The sequence below is a fragment of the Camelus ferus genome, chromosome X (assembly GCF_009834535.1).
Source record: "Camelus ferus isolate YT-003-E chromosome X, BCGSAC_Cfer_1.0, whole genome shotgun sequence".
NCBI lineage: Eukaryota > Metazoa > Chordata > Mammalia > Artiodactyla > Camelidae > Camelus > Camelus ferus.
Genome location: NC_045732.1, coordinates 21,139,911 through 21,166,954, shown reverse-complemented (window position 1 = coordinate 21,166,954; position 27,044 = coordinate 21,139,911). Strand labels below are relative to the sequence as shown.

General features: G+C 42.3%; 1 protein-coding gene across 5 annotated transcripts in view; it reads left to right on the top strand.

The window, feature by feature from the left end:
* The window catches only part of SH3KBP1 (SH3 domain containing kinase binding protein 1), a 255,819-nt gene that overhangs the window by 30,744 nt on the left and 198,031 nt on the right, over positions 1–27,044 (top strand). The window contains exon 1 of one of the 5 annotated variants that reach the window (XM_032475868.1): positions 776–888. The exons of 3 other annotated variants lie outside the window; for them this stretch is intronic. In XM_032475868.1, coding sequence (XP_032331759.1) covers positions 838–888 — 51 coding nt within the window. In that variant the 5' untranslated portion in view covers positions 776–837. Of the gene's footprint in view, positions 1–775; positions 889–27,044 lie in introns of those variants that run through there. One more of the 5 variants, XM_006194203.2, reaches the window with a different exon arrangement.

The window sequence follows — 27,044 nt, the reverse complement described above, 5'->3', positions numbered from 1 at the left end:
ATCTAGTTATTAAGTTAGCCCCTTGGAATCTCTCCTGGAGGAAAAAAAATAAAATCCTGTCCTGAATATGTCAGTATTCGAGTTACTATATGAACTTGAAATGAACAAAAATTGACTTTGTTTCAAGTATAATTCACGCTTCACTAAGCCAAATAGACAGTCTGCCAGTTATTTGGACTTTACTAAATTTTGCTTTATATGTAGTGAAAAAGCAAGGTAGGCCTCTGCTTTGCAAAGTAGTTTATTTGATTATGAGCTGTATTTTCAAGTCTGTTTTGGAGTGAGGTTTGTCCTCATGTAAGTACTGAGCGTTTGCTGGTGCAGCTCTTAATGGTGAGAACGGATGTTGAAGAAAGCAAACACCATATGCCCTTTGTTTCCCGTGCATGTCCCCTCCTGGAGGCTGGGTGGAGTGTTTCAGCTGTCTCGAATAATCTCCATTTTGCTGTTGCTGCAGACTTTGCGGTTCTCCAACTCCCCCCCCCCCGCCCCCCACGTTAGTTACAACTTCTTCCTAATTAGGTGGCTCGTCTTCCTCTTTCTCCTCCTGGGTCACAAAGGTTCCACATTCTCAAGTGCCAGAGACTGGATTAATTTTGAAAAAAGCGTTTCACTTGATTTGTGACAGAAATAAGAGCAGAGGAGAAAAAAAAAAAACCCACCTAGTGTGAATGTGTAGTGGGAGGGGCGGGCGGGCTGGGTACGGGACAGGATGCTTAGAATAATTCTGCTGCCAAGTGAATCACAGAGACTTGCAGTTCTCGGCAAGCACGGAACACACTCCTGCCCAGAGTTCAGACACAGTCAGCCCGCGCTCACCATTTCATACTCCACAGTATGGAGTTTTCCACAGCCAAAGCCCCGAGTGCCGCGGATGCGTCTGAGAGTGTAAGTAGGCCATACATCTGTTTCGATTGTTATCACATCTGCATCTTTTGTAGCCTCTTGTCTGACTACTTCGTAGGCTGGGCGGGAGACATGATGGGGAATTTGGTTCCGGCTCAGTCCTTCCGCGATGGTGAGCAACACCGTTTTCCATTTGGACCCTGGTGTCAGTTTTCTTGTTTGTGGAGGAAGAGAATGTCTTTCCCCAAGCCCTCCTCTGTGATAGAAGTGGCTTTTGGCTGAGCCCTCTGCGTAGCAGCATCTGTAAAGATGGTGAACAGCCCTGTCAGTCTGGTATGAGGGCTTGTTCCTTCTCCTGACTGCTATCAATGCGTTTTTTTCCAGGCGACACAGCACACAAGACGACCCCAGCCAGCCAAGCCCACTCCAGAATCCCCACGCCTGCAGGTGGCCCTTTCAGCATTGAAGTGTCCTTATCAAGGGTTGGGAGCAGGTAGCATTTCTGAGGCCGCTGGCAGGTGTGGGAGGCTGGGATGAAGCTGTGGAACCCAGCTTTCCTGGGGCAGGCAGGAATAAAGGGGCGGGAGGTGAGACTGAGATGGGAGGCAGGACAGAGCGCTAGATTGGGGTCTGTTCAGGGCACTGTCCTGTTGCTCGTGCCTGTCAAGGCGGCAGGCAAGGCTCAAATCCTCACTAAGCTAACCATAGCCCTGGGCCACTAACAAAAATCTCTCCTAGTCTTAATTTTCTCATTTGAAAATTGTAATCATTGCACGTCATGGTATTGCTGGATTATTTGAAGTAATGAGAGTGAAAGCCCTTGGCGCTTGGTAGGCACTCTCTGAGTGATGTATTTTGCCCTTTTTACCCCTTCTGCTTCCGTAGTGGGTTATTATACCATCAATGCAAGTAGTGTGCTGAAATGCCCCCAGCTTGTTTGGGGGCAGCCTTTGTGGCTGTTGCATTCTCTTGGTTGGTGTCATAGGTTTATCTTGAGATTGGCCAGTTGGCCTGATTGCCCTTTTGGTCATGGCCAAGCGACTCCCTGGAACAAGGAGGTCTCCGGGGGAAGGTGTGAGAAGATCATTCTCATGTCTCACAGATCTGTTTGCATGAAAGATCATGGGGACTGGGGACCCAGGTCAGGAGGCTGTGTCATGAGTCCTGGAGGGAGAGTGATCATTCAGAAGAGCCAGTTCTGGTTCAGCTTTGAGTTTCCAAGTTATGAACACCTATATTCAGCCGGCACAAGGGAGAGGACAAAGAAAAGATAAACCTTGAAGAACACTGCGCAGTAGTTCATCTGATTTCTGATTCAGAAGTCGGTGTAGGACACTGTTGTGGTGACTTTCCGTTCAGTTGTTTCAGACAACTTGTTCATGGATTTAGGCAACCACTATGCACAGTGATCAAGTCCTAGTTGCCTTCTCACCATTATGTGTATTTGCTTGTTTAGGGGACTTTCTAGAGCTTGTCTTGTTAATTAGGTTTACTCTGTGCTTTATATTTGCTGACTGCAAGTTTAATTACTAATGATAGCATTTCCTTGTCAGTTACAAGTTCTCCCACCCCTTCCCCCCATTGAATTCCACGTATTTTATCACCTATTTAGGCTACAGTTGTTTGCCTCTAGCTGGCAGGACTCCTCAGGTACTGTACCCATGAGCTCTAACACAGTGCTAATTTTTATGATTGATTTTGGAGACATCGTGTCATCTGTATACTTCTCGTGAACGATGATTTAAGAGTACCTTTTTTTTTCTTAACCAACATCACAATCATGTATCACAGTTTACCAACCTTCAGTAGCTGTCTACTGCTCTTCACTGAAATCTGCTTTCTTGCCCATGGCCGCTGTGCCTTGTATGGTCTGGCACGTGCTCGCCTTGCCAGCCTCGTCGCGGTCACCTTCCCCTTGGCCACTGTCTTCCACCACACCGGCGCCCTGGCTGCCCAGCTCCTGCGGAGTCCTTTCCTGCTGCTGGGCCTGGGCACTTGAGGTGCCCTCTCCTGGGAGCACCCTTCCTTTCTCTGGCTCTTGCTTGGCTGGCTTGCTCCGCTTTCGGGCGTTACTCAGAGAAGCCCTCCTGGGCCATCTTATCTAAAGGGACTTCCTCCATCTTAAGTTTCCTTTCTCCCTTCCTGTCACATCACCATATCTCTTTCTTGCAGAGCCATTATGTCGCAGCCTGTAAATCCCTCTTTGCCTCATTGATTTACTTGGCACTTGCTGTCTCCCCACCCTCTGATTTCAGCCCCGGTGCGGGCAGAGTACTTGTCTGTCTTATTCCACTGTATTCCCAGCCCCTAACTCAGTTCTCGACCCACGTAGCTCAACAAATATTTGTTGAATGAATAGTGGCTTTGGATGATTGATACAGTGGATGACTTTTAAGTAGTGTGTGACTGCAAGCTGATAGAGTTCCATCTCTTCTGTGCTGGACCCTCCCCACCCCACATGTCTCCATCAATGCTCTGGCACTTTGGGAGTACTCTGGACCCCAGGGCCCTGTTTCCCTCTCCTGGTAAGCCCCTGGTTGGTGTCCAGAGTAGCCCTCTGTTTTAAGCATCATTTTTATTCTCAAAATGAAAACCACCTGTCTTGAAAGTGATTTGCTTTAAACAAATACTTATTTCTTTACCGAGACCTTCTCCCCTTCTGCCTTTCCCTGCCCCCTGCCAAGAATAGTAGGAAAACCCTCTTATCTTGCAAAGTGGTTTTCCCTCTGGTCAGAATCTAAAGCTGGACAATTTACCACCTGGTATGCTGGGCAATAGCTTGACTGCCCTGCCGGTCTCAAACATTAGCGGTTTGTTCTCCTGAGGGGCTTGAAGGGGTCCTGTGATGGGGACTGGCCTTGATACTGCTCATCTTTGGCTGTTTCCTTTAAACATCCATCCTGTAGATAAGGAACCTAGCCCAGGCCACCATGAAAATGGCGGCAGGGGCAGGGACAGTATCTCAGTGCTGTGTGGTGGGCTGTTTGTCAGCTCATTGATCCCTTACAGCAACTCCAGGGAGTGGATAATATTACCCCCATTTTAGAGATGGTGAAATGGAGGCTTACAGAGGTTACATAGGTTCTAACCAGCCAGGGTCTGAACCCAGGTCTCCCTGGCTTCTAAATCCATGTATTTAGTTGGTATACTCGGTGTTTCTTAGGCTTTTTTGGACTATGTCCTGCAGTTTAAAAAAAAAAATCTGGCAACTTAGTACACATGTGCTTATATGCACACATACATGTGGCTGCAAAACACTTCCTGAAGCTGTAGTTGCCTTCCCTGTGTGTGATACACTCTTAGATTCTCCATTCTTTTCAAAGAATGCTGGTCAGCATGTAGCAGGATTCCCTTCTTTTTAAAGGCTGAGTAATACTTCATTGTATGTATATGCCACAGTTTCTTTATCCAGTCATCTGTCAATAGACATTTAGGTTGTTTCCATGTTTTGGTTGCCAGGGGCTAGGGTGGGGAAAGTGGGAGGTTGCTGTTCAGTGGGTATAAAGTTCCAGTTATGCCAGATGAATGTGTTCTAGAGATCTGCTGTACAGCAATACTGTATTGTGCACTTCATTTTTTACAGGTTCTCAAGTTAAATGTTCTCACCACACAAAAAATACTGATGAGCACCTTCTAAATTGATTATGTGGCCCATTGATTGATGGCAACCCAAAGTTTGGAAACAATTTGACACACACTAGTGTAGGTGATATGTAATATATGCTTACTTTACATGGAGGTTTACACGATATAGGTGACTTTAAAAAATGTTTATGGAAATATAATATACATATATAAAATGCATATAAGAGGAAGCTTGTTGAATTTTTGCAAACTGAACATATCTGTGTAACCATCGAATCAAAACACACACCACTAATTTAAATTTCTTTGAGTTAAGACAGGCATGGAGTACAACAGAAAGAGGCCCATGATTTGTTCTGAATTATGTACATCCAGGTTACTTGATAGAATTTCTCTTTTTTAGGTCTATATTTTGTGTTCCCAGGGATGGGGCCTGACTGGCGTTTTAGATCTAACAGCTGCTCAAGGACTGGAATGAGGCCTCCGTAGGGGTGGTCAGAAGTGGGCACAAAAGAAGGCTGGCTGAGGGTGGGCCTGGCAAATGGGAATGAGGAGGAGGAGGAAAAGGCAGGGCCGGCAGCTGAATGCAGAAACATTCAGGTGTGAGGATTTATGGTAATAGTATGAAATCGAGATCAGTTTTACTGAAATTGGGGAGGGGTGCATGGGAAGGAGGGAAGGGAACTTGTGATTAGTGTTTCAAGTCCCTAGAAGCCAATGAACTTTTGTTTGAAATAAGGAACGTCCACCTCTTACTGTTGAGTATTGGCTTTTAGAGAAAATTGTTTGAACATACTGAATCAAACTGCTTATTTCTTGGCGAAAGACATAAGTGGATCTCAATACAAAAGCTAGCTAGAGTAACTTAGTGTTCATAATGTATGTGTTCTGTAAAGCTGTCAGGGTGGACAGATTATACTCAGTTCGTTGTAACGGAATATGTGTAGAAATGAAAGGGAGCAAATACTTTCATGTGCTTTTATTTATATATTTATTTTTACTTTTTAATGTGCTTTTAAACATTACATGCTATTACAAAACTTAATGTGCCTGGTGAAATGCAATGATAGCTAACTTTGTCAAACTGCAACAGCTTCCACTGAATCAGGGACTTTGGGATAATGATAAAATCCTTTTGTCTTTGTAGATTAGGTAAGCTCTTTTTCATTGTTCGTGTTTATGAAGGAGACTTTGAAGTCTTAGACATTGGGTATGTGTTTCCTGTCATTCTTGATCTGTGGTGCTCACTGTGGGTTTGTGTTTAATTCTGTATGTGTTGTGATTGTGTATGTGTATGAAAAGGACTGTCACACACACACACACACACACACACACACACACACACTGTGGCACAAGAGGACACACCCCAATGGGGACAGGGAGTGTGTGTATCTGACGTACTGTTCCTTTCTTGGAGCCAAGCATCGTGCCAGGGCACTAAGTACTTGCTGAATGAATGGAGAGAAAAGAGGGGTAAATCACAGCCAGCACTTACCAGTGTGTCCTACGTGCTTTGCCTCTTTTCTCTGATCTAGTCTTCATAACAAGCCTGTGAGGTGGGCGCTGTGAATATCCGTATCTTTAGAGTGACCTCGTGTCCCTGTTTGCTAGAGGACTGTCCTGGTGTCTGCCTGTTGTCCTAGCATTGACATTGTTAGTGCCCTTTTTGTTTCCAAATGTCGTGGGTCAGATGATAAATTATTTCACTCTGAAGGGTTTTGGTTTGGATAGACAGATAAGGAGACCAAGGCAGAGAGAAGCTACGTCACTTTCTCCAGTCACCAGCCAGTTTGAGGGTGTGCTGGGATTCTTTCCTAGGAGTCTGACTTCAGGTCTTGTCACTTGACCACTAAGATCTGCAGCTTCACAACTTAGATCAAGAAACATGTAGTATAAAAACAGCATGTTTGATGTTTTTCAGTCTCCATATTTAGTGAAAATCATTGCTGTGGTAGGTGACACAGGGCAGTAGGTGTGTGCTAGGTGAAGACCCATTGAAACCCTCTCTGTGTTTTCATTGGTGAACCTGGACAATTGGTATCCTAGAGTGATAATACCGTTTACACGTGCATGGTGCATGTGGTTTACAAAACCCTTTCTCTGACAGTATTGTATTGAAACTTCTTGTACGCCCCGTGACATGGGTGGTGGTATTTCCATTTTATAAAGGAAGGTGCAAGATCAGCAGGATGATGTGGTCACCTACCTGAGGTTTTCCAGCCAGAAAAGGAGCTGATCCAGGATTCAACTCAGATATTCTGTCTCCACCAGCAGTGCATTTTCCACCGTGACGGCCATGCCTTGTTATAGCTATTTGAGGGTGCTGTTAGTGGAAGATTAGGATGACCCCTGGAAACTCATTAACCCTAACACAAAATTTCTTGATCTGGACACCGTTCACATTTGGGACTATTTAAGCCGATTGTGGGGACTGTCCTGTGCACTGTAGAATGTTTAGCAGCATCCCTGACTTGTACCCACTCGGTGCCAATAGCAAACACTTCCCTTCCTCTCCCAGTTGTGACAATGAAAAATGTCTCCAGGCAGTGTCAAATGTCCCCTGGTTCACAGTTGCCCCAGGTTAGGAAGCCCTGGCCTAAATATAATAGCAGCATTTAAAGGCGGGAAAAATACAACCTTAAAAAGGTTAGACCTGTCATTTCCCCCTCTCTCTCTCTAGTTTCTAAAGCATCAGAAAAACTATCGAAAGACCCGCAAAGGGGAAGAAAAGAGGACAAGCAACACATTTCATGTGGAATTCACTTCAATAGAAGAATGTTGGGTTCCTGTCCCTAGGAAGGATAAGATAGCCAGCAGTTTTCAAGTTAAAAATCACAAAATTAAAATTGTTTTTTAATAGAAAAGTTGGAATAGAGATCAGCTGAAATATACACATACAAATTCTCCTGTAATCCCACTGCCCAGAGATAACCACAAGTCACATTTATGCTTTAACTCCTTTTAACCTTTCCCAACACGCATGTGTAAATACACGTATCTTTTTCCAAATAGGGCTGTGCCACAAATGCTGTTGTAATCAGCTTTTTGTTTTAGCTTAAATATGCCACAAACATCTTTCTATATCTGCAGTATAGGGATGCAGAGCATTTCATTGTATGGCTACAGTACAGTCTATTCACTCAGCCTCCTCTTGTTTTGTTTCCAATTTTGCTTTTGCTATTACATGTGAAACTCTAATGAGGATTCATGTGTGTGCTTCTAAGCCCTTCAGAGCTTTTTTTTTGGTGTATGTATATTTTTATTGACGTATAGTCACTTTACAATGTTGTGTTAATTTCTGGTGTACAGCATAATGCTTCATACATATACATACATATATTCATTTTCATATTCTTTTTCACCATCGGTTACTACAAGATATTGAATATAGTTCCCTGTGCTATACAGTGTGAACTTGTTGTTTATCTATTTTATATGTATTAGTTAGTATATGCAAATCTTGAACTCCTTTTTTCCTTATAGAAATAAGGAAATTTTAGCATCCATTGAACAGGATATCTAATTCATAATGTGCTGGATTGTATTTTAATTGTATTCCATACCTTTCCCCTTAAAATTATGGAAAATGCACTGATAAAATTTTGATTATGCTCTTAGCTTGCAGAATGGCGTATGGAAAGTTCTTTGGTTTTCTGATTAAATGATGACTAATAAGAAACCGTTTAGGTTTCATGCCTTGTTCATGAAAACTACTCTTAACTGTATCAGGCTACTTCCTGAGTAGGAATTATAGCCCACTGACAGTCACTGAGTCTTTCTTTAAGACTCTGTTCACTGCTGAGAGCAATTTAGGGCTACATTCTTATGAATTCTCATTGCTCAGGTATTTTTCTTATATGTGTTTAAAATGAAAAAAAAAAAAAACCTCATGGTGAAAACATTGGAGCGGTACAGAAGAGCTTAAATAAAGTCCTCATTTTACTCCCCCCTTGTTGTTTTCATTCTCTAGAAATTTGTAATGTAAGTAAAAACAATAAAAATATACAAAAAAATTTTAAAAACCCACAAACTGAACAATATGCAAGGTCTGATCCAGCTGGCTCTTTTCAGTTAATGTATCTTTCTATGTCTGCACCTTATTCTTTATAATTGGTGCCCTATTTGGGCTTGTTTTAAGCTTTTTTTTTCCTCCTGCAACAAAGCATCCTATTTTATGTGTGTGCCTATCGGATAAATCCTTGCAGTGGTGTTATTGGGTTAAGAGTCTGTCCTTAGAATTGTCATAGATATTGCTAAATTGCCCTTCCACCAACAGTATATAACCTTGGTTTACTTCTGTCAGGCATTTGTTTTCTGCCCAGCATAAAATATGGTTTAATAAACTGGAAACATGGTTGAACCTCATCTATGGGAAGGGCCATAATTGGTTAGGAGGAGATCATAGTCTTCGTAGTGACAATTCTAGGGATTGGTTTCTGGCCTCGGGGGCACCTGGGAGGTTATGTATTTACTGGTTTTCTCCTGGGATTGGCCTGGAACTGGCTTTGACTTTTGTCAACCATAGAGTAAGAAGTACATGTGTGAAGTTGGGAGACAGTACCCAGGTAGGCAACTTTCCGGTGATGTTTGATGGCGTGTCTCAATTAGAATTGAGGTTGTTAGAAATGGACCTTCGTTACTAAGGAGGTTGCAATATTTAACTTCTCAATGGGTCTCTGAAATAGAAGAGCATGCTATTTTATTTAGCATTTGGTACAATGTACCAAATGTAACATGTAAATATAATAAATGTAAATGTTGCATGATACAATCATTTCATAATCATTTTCACTCCCCTTACCTTTTCCATAAAGTCTTTTCTGATGTTTCTCCATTCTCCATCTTCGTCCACTCCATGCTGATTTTTTTTGGTACTGTCCTTTAAAGAAATGGTAATTATTGGTCAGTACTGCATTTTGGACCTTTTATTGTTTTATTGCCTTATTTTTGACCAGCTATGGCTCCCTAATCAATTTATTTTTAATTTTTAATTTTTTACCATTAAAAAATTGAAGTATAGTTAATTTACAGTGTTATGTTAGTTTCAGGTATACATAGCAAAGTGATTCAGTTGTGGATATATATCTATATTCTTTTGCAGATTCTTTTCCATTATGTTTTTACAAGATATTGAATGTAGTTCCCTGTGCTATATAGTAAGTCCTTGTTGTTTATCTATTTTATGTATCATAGTGCATATGTATATGCTATTCCCAAACTCCTAATTTATCTCCTCCCGCCCTGCTCCCGCTTTCTTTCCCCTTTGGTAACCTTAGGTTTGTTTTCCATGTTTGTGAGTCTGTCTCCCTAATCAAATTTGAGCCAGCCCTTGGTTTCTAGTCCTCATCACCCTAGCATGATGTTTGGCACATACATATTTTGATTGGCTACTCAGTTTAGAATTTTCCTGGTCTTACAAGGTCTCTGGGCTTGGTAAAAGAGGACTGTGCCTGGAAAGCCCCGCCCCTTTTCTGGCCCCCAGAACAGTACTCATTAAGGTCTCTGTTGCCTCACTCTTCAGGGCCTTGCTTTTGTGCCCAGGGGAGGGCACAGCAAGGTTCCATCTTTTATTGATTTGGTGTTTGAAGCAGTAGAGCCTGGCAGACGTTTGAAGATGGTTCCATGATCCCTGGTGGGTGCAGCAGCTGCCACAGCCGTGGGTAACAGTGTGGGCGCCTGTGTTCTCTGAGAAGTCCGGGGGCTTTCTGACGGGCACTGCAAGTCTTCACTTATTGCCATCTTGGCCAGAATTTCATGAGTAGGCCTGGGGCGAGCCATCCCGAGGCTGAGATACAGAGAGGAAAGCAGGGCTGAGGACACTGACTTCTCAGATGTCAGTGAGCCTGAAATCAGGGCAACTCTTGGTCCACACCCCTTTTCCAATACTCTCGCTAATGCTAGGACATGACCAAAGAATTTGGGGCTTGAGGCCTGCGCCCTGAAGGTGGAAGCTGATGTCCGTTTAGGTTTGGCCTCCAACAGGGCTCCTTGCCGAGGATGAAGGGGCCTCCTCTGCCCGCTCCTCAGCCCCCTAGGGCTTACACCGGGGCCCTGCTGACGTGACTCCCCCAGGAGCTTCCTGACTCGGTCTGGAACCTCAGCAGAGCATCTTTAAAAAGAAAGAAACCAAAGAACTTTATTTATTTTTCTTATTGTTCAAGTAATATATTTTCTTTTATAGCAAATAAAGAGGACTTTTTAGAGACAGGCAGTGTGGTCCAAGGAAAATGGCCTTTGGAGCCAAATGATTCTGGGATGGAATGTGGGCTCTGTGACTTTTTCCTTAAGGAACTGTTACGAGCTGAATTGTGTCTCCCCCAAATTCACATGTTGAAGCCCTAACTACTTGTTTCTCAGAATGTGATATTTGGAGACAGGGATTTTAAAGGGGTAATTGAGTTAAAATGAGGCTAGTCTGACTGATACCCTTTTAAGAAGAGGGGATTAGGGCACAGAGAAATGCCAGAGGTGCACATGCCGAGCAAAGACTATGCGAGACCGTCAACATGGCGAGAAGGTGACCATCTGCAAGCCAAGGAGAGAGGCCTCAGATGAAACCAAACCTGCTAACACCTTGATCTTGGACTTCTGGTCTCTGGAATTGTGAGAAATAATTTCTGTTGTTTAAGCCCCCAACCTGTGGTGTTGGTTACAACGGCTCTGGCAAATGAATATAGGTGCTTTTAGCAAGTTGGCTCCTCCAATTTTGCTTCTTCCATCGCTAAAGAGAGGACCACACCACCTACCTTTTGGCGTCTATGTGAGGAACAGACCTCATCCTGGCTTGTGGAAGGTACTCATAAATGATGCTGGTGATTTAATAATGCAGTGATAAAAATCACTACCCTGTCCCCCACCCAGGTTTTCTGGCCTCAACCTAATTTGAGGATTTTTTCTCTTTTTTTCTTTGCACTTTCCTTTTAAGTCCTTTTCAAACAGGATTGCAAAGAACTCCTGGGATCAGAGGAGGTGGTACTTCATGGCTTTAGCAAGCAATGAAATATTTTCTTCTGAGTAATCCTTTTCAGCTTTTAATCTCCTAACATACTGGGGTTCCAGGTACAGTTTGATTTAGGACAAGGATTCTGCTACTAAAATTGATTGGAAGCGACTTTCGGTGTGCTGTAGATACTTCCTGTACCTAACATCCACTGTACTAGTTTGCTAGGGCTGCCGTAACAAGTACCACCAGCTGGGGTACTTAAAGGACAGGGCTTTATTGTCTCACAGCTCTGGAGCCTGGGAGTCCGAGGTCATGGTATGAGCAGGGTTGATTCCACAGACCTGAGCTGTGAGGAGGAATCTGTCCCAGGCCTCTCTCCTAGCTTCCAGGGGTTGGCTGGCCATCTGTGATGTTCCTTGGCTTGTAGATACATCACCTTGACCTCTGCTTTCATCTTTGCATGGAGTTCTCTCTGTGTGCATGTCTCCGTGTCCAAATTTCTCCTTTTCATGAAGACATCAGTCATATTGGACCAAAGCCCACTCAGATGACCTCGTCATAACTTGCTCCCCTGCAGAGACCCTATTGCCAAATAAGATATTGTGGATTAGGATTCTAACAGCTTTGGAGGTACACAATTCAAGCCATAACACCAATTTATATTGGAATCCAGTTTGCCATCTGTATAGCTCGGCCAGCAGCTGGCAGCTTCCCGGGAGAAGTGCCCTCGCCTGGTCTGCAGCTTCCGTTCATCGTGCAGGTTTTAGCTCAGAAGTCACCTCCTCAAAGATGCCTCCTGTGGCTCCTCTCAATGTAGATTGATTGAATGAATGAAATAGATTACGGAGTAAGATTGAAATGTGACTGAGAATTATGCCGATATTTTGCCCTTAAAAGCGTGAGAGAGCTTCCCTCTACGCTGCATGAATGTTACTTGTAGCTTCTTGTGTATCTTGGCTGTGTCACCACTACAGATGCTATTTAAGTATCATTTTGTGCCTGTGAATTGAGATGTCGGGCACCTCCCAAATGTCATGATGTTTCCTGTTCTGTGTGCAGTGCATGCCAAGAGGACTCAATCTGTTGGATTTTGATTTTTTTTTTTGCAGTGAATCACAACTTGATTATGATTTTACAGTCATTCACAGAGAAAAACTGGCTAGAACTCTTGTCTGAAGGACATCCCAAGTCTAGAAAGCCTGCAAGTTGAGTAAGGGAAGCATTTACAGATTCCAGTTAATTGGTTAGTGTTTATTGAATATATGCTCTGTTTATCAAACCCTTGCTAGGGACTTTTCAGGCAGTTGGTGCTACAGGCAATAGTTAGAGCCTCCAGCACCTCACAATTCACATCAGACTGTTGAAAAATACACAGTAATACTTGCAAAGTTGCGTGAGGATGTATAGTCTAGAAATGAAGAAGAAAAGAGTGCTCCCTGTGGGCCAGAGGGTCAAGAAGGGCTTTGTAGAGGAACTTAGCTTAAGCTTGGGCTGTACCTGGAGCAGTTAGAGATCCAAGAAGAAGAGGGAGGGTACTAGCCCAGGATAATTAGAACAAACCATGAAGGTACGTAATAGTCCCAGTGTATATTGAGCAACCTTGTATTAATAAAATTAATCTCATTCACAGCATAGGTACTATATGGTTTATAATAGGAAAATATTGGGAACAACCAAACTGCCTGTCGACTTGGGAAGAATAAATTATAGTATATCTGCATATGCTATGGAATACTCTATAGCCAGAAAAAAGAATGAGAACACTTTTTACTGATATGGGAGAACCTCCCAAATATATTGTTCAGTGAGAAAAGCAAGGTTCAAGATAGTGTGGATCGTACACTAACACGATATTTGCTTAAAGGAACTGGAAGGTGCCCAAGAAACTAATAACGTGAGGAGTGGTAGTGTTAAACTGGGGTAATAGGGGCTGGATTGTATGTGTGTGTGTTTATTTTTGAGATTTGAACAATAGAAATGTATCTGTTCAGACAGGTAAAAATAAAGATAGGTATGCTGACAGCCATATTTGCTCACACTCTTGCTTCTCTGAAATTGCTTGAAATGTCTCAGGGGCTTTGCCTTGCTGGGACAGAATGAATGAATATTGCTGTCTGCACTAGACATCTAAGGAATAAGCGCTTGCATTTGCCCATAGAAGGAAATTCTCTTAACCAGGTTTTCACTTTTATTGGTTAGCACTAGAAATGTTTCAAACGTGCACTGAAGTAGAGGGACTAGTATAAGGAACCCTTTTGTACCCATCATCCAGTTCCAGCAATTACCAACTGCCGGCCAATCTTGTTTCATTGCTTCTCCCACCTCCTTAATCTCCCTCTCCACCCCAACCTTGATTCTTTTGAAGGCAATGTGTTTCTGATTGTTTTATTTAGAAGTATTACTTGGACCTCCTGGGCCCCACCATGACCGCAGACATGCAGAGAAAATTGGATGCTTGAGGTGGAAAAAACTTTCTTTAACTGAACTTGACCCATCTCATTAGGTGTAATTTTTTTAAATTACAGTAAAATACACATAACCTGAAATTCACCACGTAAACCATTTTAAGGGTACAGTTCAGTAGTGTTAAGCATGTTCACGTTGCTGTGCAGCTGATTTCCAGAACTCTTTCATCTGGCAAAACTGAAACTCTACAGCCATTAAAGAATAACTCCTCATTCCCCCTCCTTCCCTGAATACCGCCATTCTGTTTTCTGCCTCTGTGGAGCTGACTACACGAGGTACCTCATATAAGTGGAATCATACAGTGTTTGTACTTTGTAGCTGGCTTATTTCACTTAGTATAATGCCTTCAGAGTTGATCTATACTGGCGCATGTGTCAGAATTTCCTTCTTGTTTAAGGGTAAAGAACATATTATTGTAGGGATGGACTGCATTTTTGTTTATCCATTCATCTGTCAGTGAACTCTGAGGTCAACTTTTCTCTTTGCCCCTTTTAGAATATGGGGCTTTGTGGCTCATAATAATTTCCTGCCATAGCCCATCAGAATGTAGCAGCCCTAGTTAAGAGGGTAATCTGAGCAGTTAGTAATTTTTTTTGCCAGTGCCTTGTCTTGCAAAGACCAGCAAACCTTCCTTTCTGCTCTTGTGACTGAGAGCATCTTCCTTTGCCCAGTACCTTGCCCTGTGCTTGTTGGTGGTTGAGTGCTCGGAAAATGTTTTTTTATAGAATGAACCTCGCTTTGGACCAGGCACATACCGTATCTGTGTTATCAGGGAGTTCAACCAGATGAATTCTAAGGCTCCTTTTGGAATCGGAGCCTGTTTGAGTCCATGATTAAATCTCATGATGTAAACGTCAACTCTGGAAGACCGGAGAGTGGTGGGTGGGAGACAGGGATTTTTGGGTAGATATGGTTTCAGTACCCCTCAAACTATACCCCAGAGGCAGTCACCTACAAACAGAACCACCCCAGGATATAGTATTTCTTAAAATAACATTTTGGATTTGAGATTTCCTCTTTGTGCGGTGGTAACATTCTTTGAATAACAAAAAGCCACCAGCTAAACAGTTATTTTAAGTTTAGCTTAATTGTGTACCACGTTTCCTAGATATTCATGGATAGAAAACAAACCTACTCTTAACATCAGCATCTTTACAAAGGATCTCATAGTAAGTTGTAGTGATAATTTTATCAGGAGGAGAAGTCAAGGTAGTAGCAGCTGAGGAAAATGAAGATTCCAGAATTAGAAATCAAAAAGCTGGTAAGAACCTGTGGAGGGAGATGTGATTTGAGTATTGAATCTTGTTGATTTTCTGAACTGTGTGCTAGTTTCTGCATTTTTGTTTTAAGCCTGGTTTCCAAAAGTCTCTTGCTGGCAACCAGATGGTCGTCAGATAATTGATATATGTTCATTTTAAGCCCATTTGGGGAACAGTGGCCTGGATTTTCCAGTAGAAAGATTTAGTAATTCTATTGGTCTTTGAATGCCAGTACGATTTTTTTTAGAAGTTGAGTTCTCTCATGTCTTGGAAGTAACCCCTGGAAAATTGGAACCAGCAAATTGATTGCATGATGTACTTGGGATAGAAAGTTAAGGATAGGGAGACAGTTTATTTCAGTTACAAATGTCCAGCCTTAGAAGTGGTTAAATTTGTAAAATTAGATGAGAATTATTTTTAGTGTTTATAGTTTTGTTTCCCATTTGTTTTCTGAGACTTGAGTTCATGAATACAAATAGATGTTTAAGTATACTCATCTGATTTTATTCCCCATTTTCAGAGAGTTGTTCAAAATTCTAGGGTCTGCTATTCTATCGTCTTACTGAATGCTTTTCAAAGAAAAAGATTCTTTGTAAAAAGTGGGGTTTGCAGTGAGAAAAGGGGTGGTGAGGCAAGACCCTTAACTTACTTACATCTTCAGATTCTGGGAATGCGGTAAATTATACATAGCATAAAGTTTACCATTTTCATCATTTTAAGAGTACAGTTCTGTGGCATTAAGTGCATTAACGTTGTTGTGCAACCCTCACCACCAAACCTTTTTCATCTTTCCGAACGGAAACTCTACCTATTAAACACAAACACCCTCCTTCCCCTCCCCTCCAGTTATTATTATTTTAAAATTCTTTCATTTTTTAAGAAGTACTATGTGATTATTTTAAAAATCGACCTGGTCATTTAAAAACACTTAAAAATAATTTTTGAGGCATACTTTACATAGCATTTAATTCACTCATTTCAAGTGTGCATTTCGATGATTTTTAGTAAATGTACACAGTTGTGCAACCACCATTGTAAAATGCTTTAGAATATTGTCATCACCCCAACAAGACCCTTCATGCCCACTCTTAGTTCTCTTTCCCACCCTCTGCCCTAATGCACACTGTCTCTCTATAATGCTGCTTTTTCTGAATGTTTCATATAGAGTTTTATTTAAAACTTAAAAAATACATTTTTTCTTGATTGTAACATGTGTAAAAATACAATCCCATCGCCTGGGAGCTCATTAGAAATGCAGAATTTCAGGCTCCACCTTAGACCTAGTGTATCAGAATCTGCATTTTTTTTAAAACTTGAAGTACAGTCAGTTACAATGTGTCAATTTCTGGTGTACAACACACTGTCACAGTCATGTATATACATACATGTATTCATTTTCATATTCTTTTTCATTAAAGTTTATTACAATATATTGAATATAGTTCCCTGTGCTATACAGAAGAAATTTGCTTTTCAGAATCTGCATTTTAACAAGATCTCTGGGGGATTCTTAGGCATATTAGATTTATAGAAGCACTGAAATGTTGTATTTACTATATTGATCCTTTGTCCCCTTACTATATTATGAGTATTTCCCCAAATCATTAAATCTCTTCTGAGAACATTTAAGATTCCATTGTAAGAATATCCCACAATCTATTTAACCAGTCATTTCAGGGCAGGCACCAGGCTTCCCATCTTTTTTGCCAGTGAAAATAAAACTATGGTGGCCATCTGCGTGTGTAAATCTTTGCATAGTTTCATATCCACTATGCTGGTAATTCCATTTCTAGGAATTTATCCTAAGGCAATAATTATAAATATACTGCTACAAATTAGAAAGTGTATATAAATGCTGATCAGTGTAGTTGGTCATTTAATGTACCGTTTTCCTGGAAACTGGACCTCAAGCCAAGCCAATAAATGGAAATCTCGACCCCAATGTGTGATGTTAAGAGCGTCTTGCTAACTCTCACCTCCATCTTCCTGAACATTAGCTTCACTGTTGAATGAGATAATGAATGAAAATGGCACCATAAGGTGAAGTACAGGTTGTTACTAAGCAGCAGTGAAATAGAAAGTGGCAAAAAAAACGGGACCTGTGAGTACTAACTTCTTTTCTGTTAGAATCCTATCCTCCCTCACCTCCCAACCTCCGTTGGTAAGTTCTCCCCTTACAAGCAGCCCTACACGTTCCTCCTAAAAGCCCCTGCTGCCTAGATGGTGTATGGCTCACTGCTCCTCATAGGTGGGAAGGTTATGGTCATGGGAGTGACAATCTCTTCCTCAGAACACACTGGGCTTCCGATTCAGTTTTCCCACTTGTCACAAGAATCATAGTCTCTTAAACATTTCCTAGTGTCCCCAGGTCCTGGGTACTTGGGAAGTAAGTAAGGAGATCGGGCTTTGTGTATCTACCTCTTACCTACCCTGTTGCCAGGGTCATTAGGCTGAGGAGTAATTGGATGCTTCTAAGAGGGAGAGTCAGAATTTTCCCATTTCCTTTTCTGTGCTGCCATGTTCTTTGAGCTTTCCACTGCTTTAATATTTCCTGACAGGAACCAGTTCTCTTTTCCTGGTGGGTAGGGAGCAGAGAGGAGGACGTCATGGAAGTGCTCATTCCTGAAACTTCAGATCCAGCTCACTGCTTCTGAGGGTCCTGGACCTCCTATAACCTTGCAGTGTAGGCAACATTTTTTGTTCCTCTGGACAGTGGTGCTCACACCAGGGCATGTATCAGCACCTGTGGGAGGGGTTGCTAGAACATAGGCTGCTGGGCCCCGTTGCCATGGCTTCTGGTTTAGTAGGTCTGGAGTGAGGCCAGAGAATCTGCATTTCTGACAGATTCCCGGGGGATGCTGCTGGTTTGGAATTCCATCTCCTGAGCCACTGCTCGGGACCTCCTTCCCTCCCCTGCAGTCATTCCCCAGTAGGTGAAGCAAGGCCCTGGAGGACTGGTGTGTTCAGGCTTCTGCGGTCAGGGGTCGTGCCCACATCTCCAGATGCAGCCAGTGACGTGCCATGGTGTGGGCTTGTTCCCTTGGTTGAGTGTGGACGTTAGCTAATGAGTGAGACTTGAGACAGGCCCTTCTGAGTATAAGGAGCAGCAGCTCATTCAAGTACTTCACATCGCTGGGCTGGGATTATTGAGTCATTTAGGGAAATAGGGGACTTGGGATAAGAACAGGAGCCCAGGCCCTTAGGGCCCCGTGGGAACTTGATCCAGAAAGCCCACAGGCACGGGCCCTCGAGGGCCTTGGCCTGCTGTGCGCCCTCGTCTTCGCATTAGCTCCTGGCTGAGCTGAACACTGTAGCCTTTTAGCCCCGGCTCTTTCTCTAGACTGCCTCTCTGCCACATGGGATGTTCCCCCTCGGCTGGGGCAGGGAGGCTTCTACTGGAAGGGCCCTGAAGGCAGCAGGCTCTTTCCCCACACAGCCTCGGTCCTCAGTGGAAAAGGGAGCGGGCCCTGGGGCCTGGAGTTGCGTTGTCATCTGGAGGCCTCGAGGGCTTAGCTTTTCCATTTACCTCGAAAGGCTTGAGGGCAATTGATGGGAGTTGGAGACGATTAGGGGAGACGGAGGGAATCTTGAGTCACTTTTGTCTTGACTACTCAGTCGTTTCTCAGTGTGTCTTTGTAGTCTTGCCAGTGGCTGTGTGCTGTTTCAGTGTTTCAGATTCAGGTGGCAGGTGGTTGGCGGTTTGGTATAAATCAGAGGTACGTTAAAATAGTCAAGATGGCGAGGGCTCCTGTGAAAACTGAGAGGAATTGGCTTAAAGGGCCAGGCTGTCAAACTAGATTAACACTTCATTCTATTGCCTGTCAGCCCAGGGCCCTCATTGCCTAGTGGACACCTCATCCCCCAACCTCCCCTCATTCTTTCTGGGAGTTTGCTCCAGGGAGTTGCATCTGTGAGGCAGTTTCCCTCATCCCCCAGCATCTTCTTGCTGGACCACCTGAGCAAGGATCTCCAGGCTCAGGTCAGAAAACAGTCCTGTATCAGATTCTCTCCAACAGCGTGGGAGTGATTCCAGCTCCCCCCAGGGAGTGTAGCCATTTACAATTGTATGGTATTTTGAGAGTTCTGATTCGAGGTCTTTTTGAAGAAAGTATCTTCTGAAGTCTTTATTTTCCATAAACTGATGGAAACAGCTACATCAGTCCTTTCTGGGGGGATGAATTCTTGGCACACTCTATTGTCTTTTGGGTTCATCATGTTCCTGCTAAATATCAGCTGAGCTCCCTGTGGACACCGGGGGAGAAGGACACCATCTTACCTTTGCCAGTGTGCGAGGGGGAAATTAGGCTGTGGTGCTTGAGAGTGAAATCATTAAATATCAATGGGGGATAATAAATGTGAAGTAGCTTGCAAATCTTTTGATATTATAGCTGTTTCAGTGAAAACACAGCTGCTATGATAGCTTCCTAGCTGTAATTGAGAAGGTAATTTTCTTTAAGGCCATATAAGGCCGATCTCTAGTGCCTTTGGGTCACTAAGAAGCACGAATTGGGGTGAGTGGGTCTCTGAAAATGGTGAATAAACATGGAGCAGAGGTGCCTAGAACACAGGATGGTACCATCGAGGGCCCAGGTATTCCCAGTAGACCAAGGATTCGTTTATTGTATGGCTTATTAATGGACTGGAATCAACACTTGACTAATAACAGCTAATTCTTCCATTTGGAGTTAATTACACTGAATTTCTCCCAGTAGTGAATGATTTCAAGAAAGCAGGCATGTCAGTTTAAGATATAGTGCTAATATTTCGTGAGAAGCATTGAACAAGGCATGATGTTTAAATGACTCGTTGAAAATGTGAGGTAAAACTTTCCCCAAAGGCTTATAGGCTGAATAAGAGCAGCTAATTGGGAGAAAATCAAGCCCACCCAATACTTAAATTGTTTAGAAGCCAAGTGAGTGTGAAAGAAAAGAAACTCTTCTCTGGTTCTGTGACGTTGTCCCTTTCCTGGCATATGGTGGAGCTTCTGCCAGTTGGTGTGGTGCTTTACCTCCGCCAGGCTGACAGGAATAGAGGGTGCGTTGCTGGGCATTGACTTAAGTCTTTCTGGGGGGCACTTGTGAAGACCTGTAGAGAGAATTGCCTCAAATCAGGGGGGATCACTTCTACCCTCGAGTCTGATAAAATCCCCTAAAGTCAGGCCTCTGATGGAATTTCCACAGACTGTGCTCTGGCGACTGGTGACAAATTCTTTGTGAGAATTCTGTGTGACACCATGAGACTGCGAAGGTTTCGGGGAGGGGAACGGGGGAGTGCTGTTCAGCTGTTAGCTCCACCACCCCCACCCTCAGAGGCCCGGATGGAGCAGCTCTCAGACAGCCTCTTGGCAGGTCTGGTATGTTTTGAGGTCTAGCTTTGTAAATTGGGATGGGCCTTGCAGTTAATCCTTTTATCTAATCAAAACCTTTCCGATTTCTCTAGAAGTTAAGAATACAGTTTTTAAAATGTGAAAGTGAAGATTCATGTTTCTGTGTTGTCATAAATTCTCCAAGTTTACTGGGGAAAGCAGCGTGAACTCGTAATTCCCCGGGTTTAAAAGTTAACCAAGTTAGCAGCATCTCTGCAGATTTCCAAAAGGATATACATGGAAATTTATTTTCACTTTACTCAAATGGTTGTCTATAAAAGTTAAGACATAAAAACCAAAGTACACACTACAGAGGAGGAAATCAGCTACTTTTATAAAATTTTATTTATAGCAGAAAATAGGGAAAATATAAAATCAGGGTCAAATGCTTAAAAAAGACAATAATAAAAAAAAAAAGACCCTACAGTTAGGACTGTGGGGAGGTTTTTTTTTGAGCCGTGAGGACCATTTGACTTTGGTGGCAGTGAAGTCACTGATTTCCCAGGATTCTGCCTCTTCAAGTCGTGTAGCATCTGTGAATGCTGACGAACAGCTGCTAACTCCATTTTCTGCAGAAGGGTAGCACTGGGTGACAGGGTGTTCTCAGGACATGAGCCGCTCCCCAAAGCTACATGCCTTTCACACGGCAGTGCTGTCAGCTGGGGCCTGGGGAGGAAACGCCGGTCCAGACCCTCCCTGGCTATTCATTTAGCTGTTCAGAAAATGATGGTTCGCCTAGACGTGTGTGCGCAAGGCTGAGAATTGCTTGCTGAAATTTGCATTTGAGTTCAGAGATAGGAGCTGGCATCTGTGAAGGCAGCAGGCAAGAGAAGACTGGTGAATGTGGATGACTCAGATATGCACGTGAACCTGTGGCTTTACATTTACCGAAAAGAAAAATACATTTTCTGCTTAATTTGAATAATTGGAAATGAGGTACAACTCCAAAGAGCGAGCTGTGATCTAGGACAAAGGAGCCCCAGGAATGAGTGACGACTTGGTGAGCTGGAGGTGGAGAGAGGCATGAAACACAGCTATTAAGGTTACCTTCAGTCAGATCACCTCTGGGACCTGAGGGGTCTCTTCTTTGGGTGTCTCTGCTGTCTATGTGTCTGTCTCTGTGTGTGTGTCTGTATTTCTCTCTGTACATGTCTGTGTCTGTATGTCTGTGTCTCTGTGTATATGTGTCCATTTCTCTGTGTCTGTGCGTCTGAGTGTGGGTCTCTGTCTCTCCTGGAGTAAATAAGCTGCTCCAGGAACCCTTGTCGTGCAGGGTGAGCTGGCATGAGTTGAAGCCACATCTGGTTTCTGACAAGTGCAAAAATGCTGCAAGCAGGCAAAAATAGGTGCGCGGTGCGCCTCAAAGCCCCATGCAGCGAACAGGTTTCCTCATGGTCATATGACACCTGTCATAGGGGCGGGGGCAGGTGAGGCGGAAGAGAGAGCTGAAAGTCTTGGAATTGTGTTTAATTTGGGGCTCACATCCTCTGCCCCACCCTTTCCCTGACAAACCACCCCCACACTTCTCATTTTGCATGACTTTCATCCTCGCCCATCTCCATGGGATATTCCCAGAATTCTGAATGCTTTCTTTGACTTTCTCTTGTGCAGAAACCATTCCTCCTGGGAGTCATTATTACAGCTCCCGTTAATTTTCATGTTCAGTGTTGCAAAGGAAAGAAAATGAGGGAGTGTGGGTGGTGACTCAGGAAGCTGGGGAAATATCCCTTATTATGTCTAGAATTTTCCCCTTGAATATTTAAAACCTGGCCCCGAGCTGTTCTGGCCTGAATTTTCTGATTGCTATCTTTCCTTTGACCGCTCTTCTTCTATTTCTTTCTCTTTTTTCCCCCCTTGCTTCTGCTTTCAGGGTCCCAAAGCTTCCCAAAGCTCTTAGAGGTGACTGGGAGCTCCCTTCATTGAAAGATTTCTCTGCAGCTGTTTGAGTTCACCGCTAGCAATGGGTTTCTCCTAGCATCACTCCCAGAGGCAGAAGGGACTCTCTCATTATCTGTCATAACTTTTGAATTTTTAAAAAGGACACTGTCATCAACAATAGTTTGTATAACTTTTCCTGAGCTGTTTCCCCTCTTTTTCTCTTCCACTTTAATCAATATTTTGAATCTCTTGGATTTTTTTACCAACAACACAGGTGTTTTCTTTCTTAATGTACACATTTTAAATTTATAAACTGAAGGAAGGAACACGAGATGCACATGATCTTTATCCCACCTTCTAGAGATAACCGTGGTTGAGAGTTCACTTTCTAACTTCCCAGTCATTTGTCTTAAACATGAATAAATATTATTTTTCTCCAAAAATGGTCATACTGTAGGTGCTGTTTTGCAACCAATATTTTTAAAGTTTTAATTGTTGCAAAATACACATAACAAAACTGTAACCAATTTTTTAAAAAGTATTCGCTATTAATATATGTATTTTTAGGATACATAAAACAACTAAAATAAAACAAATGCTTCGCAAAGGAGCAAAATTAAAAATAGTGCACTAAAAATCTACATTCTTAAAAGAAACCACCTCATTTTTAGCTGGATACAAAGTCTTTTCTATAATCAATTTTTAAGTTGAACATAATGTCACTTACTTTTCTACAACATCAATAGTGTTCTGCAAGCATTTTGAAGTTGCAGAACCCTCTTCTCAAAGGCAAGACAGAAGCAGGGCTGCACCTTTGAGGTGGGACTAGGGAGCCCAGGCCAATCCTTTCAAGGCCACGGTCCACGGTTACCCTCCCCAAAGCCTAGACGGCTCCTTTGAAAACACACAGCCCTACCTCACTGTGTCCCAATTGTTAACATCTTAAATTGCTCTAGCTTTCTCGTAAAGAACAAGTTATAATCCTTTAAATCCACCTTTGAGCACATCTGTGATGACTTCCCTTGGATAAATGCCTAAGGTGAGTTACTGGGTTTAGAGTATGAGTGTTTTATATTTTTTTAAGACTTATGATCCCTATTGCCAACTGGTCTTCCCCAAAGTGTGCCAACTTGGACTGCCACCAGTAGCGTAGAAGGCTCCATTCTCCGTCCCCTGGGTAGACTCTCCCTTAAAAATTCAGTGTCTCCTGCATTGTATCTCATTGTTTGCTATTTGCATCTCTGGTTACTATTGGTTTATATTTTCGTATGTTTGTTGACCATATGTAGTTCTTCTCTGGTGAACTATTATTCATGACTTTTGTCCATTTTAACATATAAATGTTTGTCCTTGAATCCCAAGGTCAGAACCCTTGCTCTATACTGTGTATTTAAATTTGAAATGGGCAAGGAGGATTGTGGGCCGAGATTCTCACAGTCGGATTTCAACATAGGAACTTGGAAAGGATAACATTCTGGATTTTGGTCTCCGATTACATGGTATCATAAGTCTTATCTGCCATTTAGAAATGCTTCATAATATTGATTAGAGAGAAGGTTAAAGCCAATGGCTGCCTTGTTTGGAGACTCTCCTAGGGGTTTTACTTTATCATTATTACTCTCTACTCAACTTGGAATGTGAGAGTTCAATTTTTGACTTATTACAAGTGCGTACTGTGTTAAACATCTTCTACTTGAGAAAAACATGAAGTGCCCCATGTGAATTTTGGCATTTATGTTATGAGTAATGGCAGCCTTACAAGTGGCACCCTCTTTTTGGGTGTCTGTGCCTGGAAAGTAGTTAAGAGTTTTGTTTCCTTCTGTTTGTTTGCCAAGTGATGATAAATCAATAATAACATTGATTTGAAAAGGAGCAAAAACATGCCATGACTATTTGCATTGAAAATAAATTATAATGCAGCTTTAAAATAATGTTCAATACGATCTTGTAAATAGAGTGGAGAGCCTCTTTCTCCTCAGAGGGAGGTTTCTCTGTTTGAAGATAGGCAACTTTACGTGACTCTTACTAATTCAAAAAATATGTGCTGAACTTGGGCCGACAAGAAAACAAGATGTAAAATGTTGAGTTCTCTTCATCGTTTCAACCTGAATGCCTGCAACAGCCACATGTAGGCTTTTGTGGATGTTGGAAATGTCTGAAATAATTAATGTTGTACTCATACGTTGAGTCACAAATCAGACCATGGGATTACTCACCCAAAAATACAGAATTGAGTATCAGTCTTGGAGCATTTTGGCTTCATTTTAATCTTCCTATTGTGAACATCTATTTCATTTTGAAAATTCAGCATACTCTATTTCTCCCAAACATAGACACCACAAATAAGTATTTTGTATCTGTTTCTTTTCCTTTAAGGAGAACACAGTTCTTTGCCCATATTATCTAAGCTCTAAGACAAATACCAGCCAAAATTATTTGGTGTGTCCAGGAATGCCTGTGATACATGGTATTTGGTTGTGTGGCTGAGTCAGTTACATTAGGTGGATTTTAAAACTGAGTGATTATTATGGTCATAGATAACATGTATTGAGTTGGAATGTCTCATTTATAAGGTGAGGTATGAATTATAAAATGATGCTGTTAATTTTGGTTGAACCCCATGTATACTGTGTGCTTTTTTCCCCCTCCAACATTTTATGGAGACTTCAGACAGAATCACCAGCATGCCCTTTCTGTATTTGACCTTTTGTGGGTGCCTTTTATTGTTGAGCTGGGATGGTTATAGCAGATTGGCCCAAATGGGATGGAGAGCAACAAGATGGCTCAGAAGGATAATAAATCCTGTGGTCCTCTTTATCTGTGTTTGTGGCTGGGCAAAAATCTCATAAATTGTAGCCAGCATGTGTGTTTTGTGTGTCCATGTATTTCACATTTGATTGCCATTGATTGGAAAATTGATACCAGTGCGGTGCATTGTTATCAACATGTCTCCTCCGTGTGACCTAAAACCACACCACTCATTTGCCAGGCTCCCCAGTGTGCCCTGAGTACAGAGCAAATTAACTTTTACGTGACAAACGCTGAAGCTCTGCAGGAACCGAAGCTCAGACCCTTTGTCAGGGTGGGGGCAGGGAGAAGGTTTATCCTGAGAGGACAAGGGGAAGGTGAGAAATTGTTGAACATCTCAGCCAGGCAATTATTGCAGCTTCCCGGCATGTATGAAAGGAGAAAAGACAACCACCGCCATAGTGATTCTTTTTCTTCATTACTGTGTCCACCTGCCATTGACTGTGACCATTCCAAGGAGAAGAGCTAAGCAGGGGCTCACTTAAAAAACCCCAGCATCTCAGAGCATGCTGTGCCTGTGTTTCTGGTGGTGAGGGTGGGGCAGGGCTTTCACCAAAGTGTTAGATGCATTTTTAAGCTTTAAGGACAAATTTTGTAAATATGAGCTGCTGATGATTCTTTTTTAAAAAAATCCCTTTCTACTCTAAAAATAGTTTACTGGGAAAAAGCTTCTGAATTGTTTATTAAAGAGAGACTCAGAAGTTCAGCTGAGTGTGTTCCCAAACATATCTATATCTATATCTACATCTATATCTATATCTATCTCAGATTGATCTGTCTGTCTGTCTGTCTGTCTGTCTGTCTATGTATCTGTAATCACCATGCAGCTACTGTCCAAAAGCAGATGTGGCTTCTTGGGAAAGAAAGACGATTTCTGAAATGTTAATGCCAATGTCAGAATGTGGAAGACAATTTGGAATTGTCCCTCCTGGCCTCCCTTTTCAGACCCTCTAAATCCTACTCATTTCTTGTCACCAAATTGGTGTGTTGTCCCTTTGTGAAAGCATTTCATTCTCCCAGGCAGAGTGAATGGCTCCAGCTCCTGTTTTTACCAGTACCCCTGACTCTCCTGTAACACTTTGTATTGTTTTATAATAATCTCTAACATTTACCAGGCACTGTTCTAAGTTCAGGTCATGCACTATCTTATTTAGTTGTCATAACAACCATTGAGTTACATACTGCCATTATTCTCATTTTAAAGATGAGGTTGGCTGAATAATGGCTCCCCAAAGATATTCACATCCTAATCCTCAGAATCTGGGTATGTCACCTTATGTGGCAAAAGGGATTTTGTAGGTATGATTAAGTTAAGGTTCTTAAGATACAGAGATGATAATCACCAGGGTCCTTATAAGAGGGAGGCATACAAGCACCAAAAATAAATATCGATACATTGGACTGCATAAAAATTAAGAGATTCTGTCCATCAAAGGACACAGTCAACAGAGTGAAAATAAAATGGAATGGGGGAAAAATTGCAAATTGTATATCTGGTAAGAGGTTAATATCCAGGATAGTGAAAAACTCTTATAACTCAACAACAACAACCCCCACCATATAACCTGACTAAATATGGGCTAAGGACCTGAATAGACGTTCTTCCAAAGAAGATTTACAGTTGATCAACCAGCATATGAAAAGATGCTTGACATCACTAATCACTAGAGAAATGCATATCAAAACCACAAAATCACCTCACACGTGTTAGAATGCTATAAAAAAAAAGTAACAGGTGTTAGTGAGGATGTGGGAAAATTGGAACCCTTGTGCACTGTTGGTGGGAATGTAAAATGATGCAGTCACCATGGAAAACAGCATGGCGGTTCCTTACAAAATTAAAAATAGAACTACCATATGATCCAGCAATTCTCCTTCTGAGTGTACATCGAAA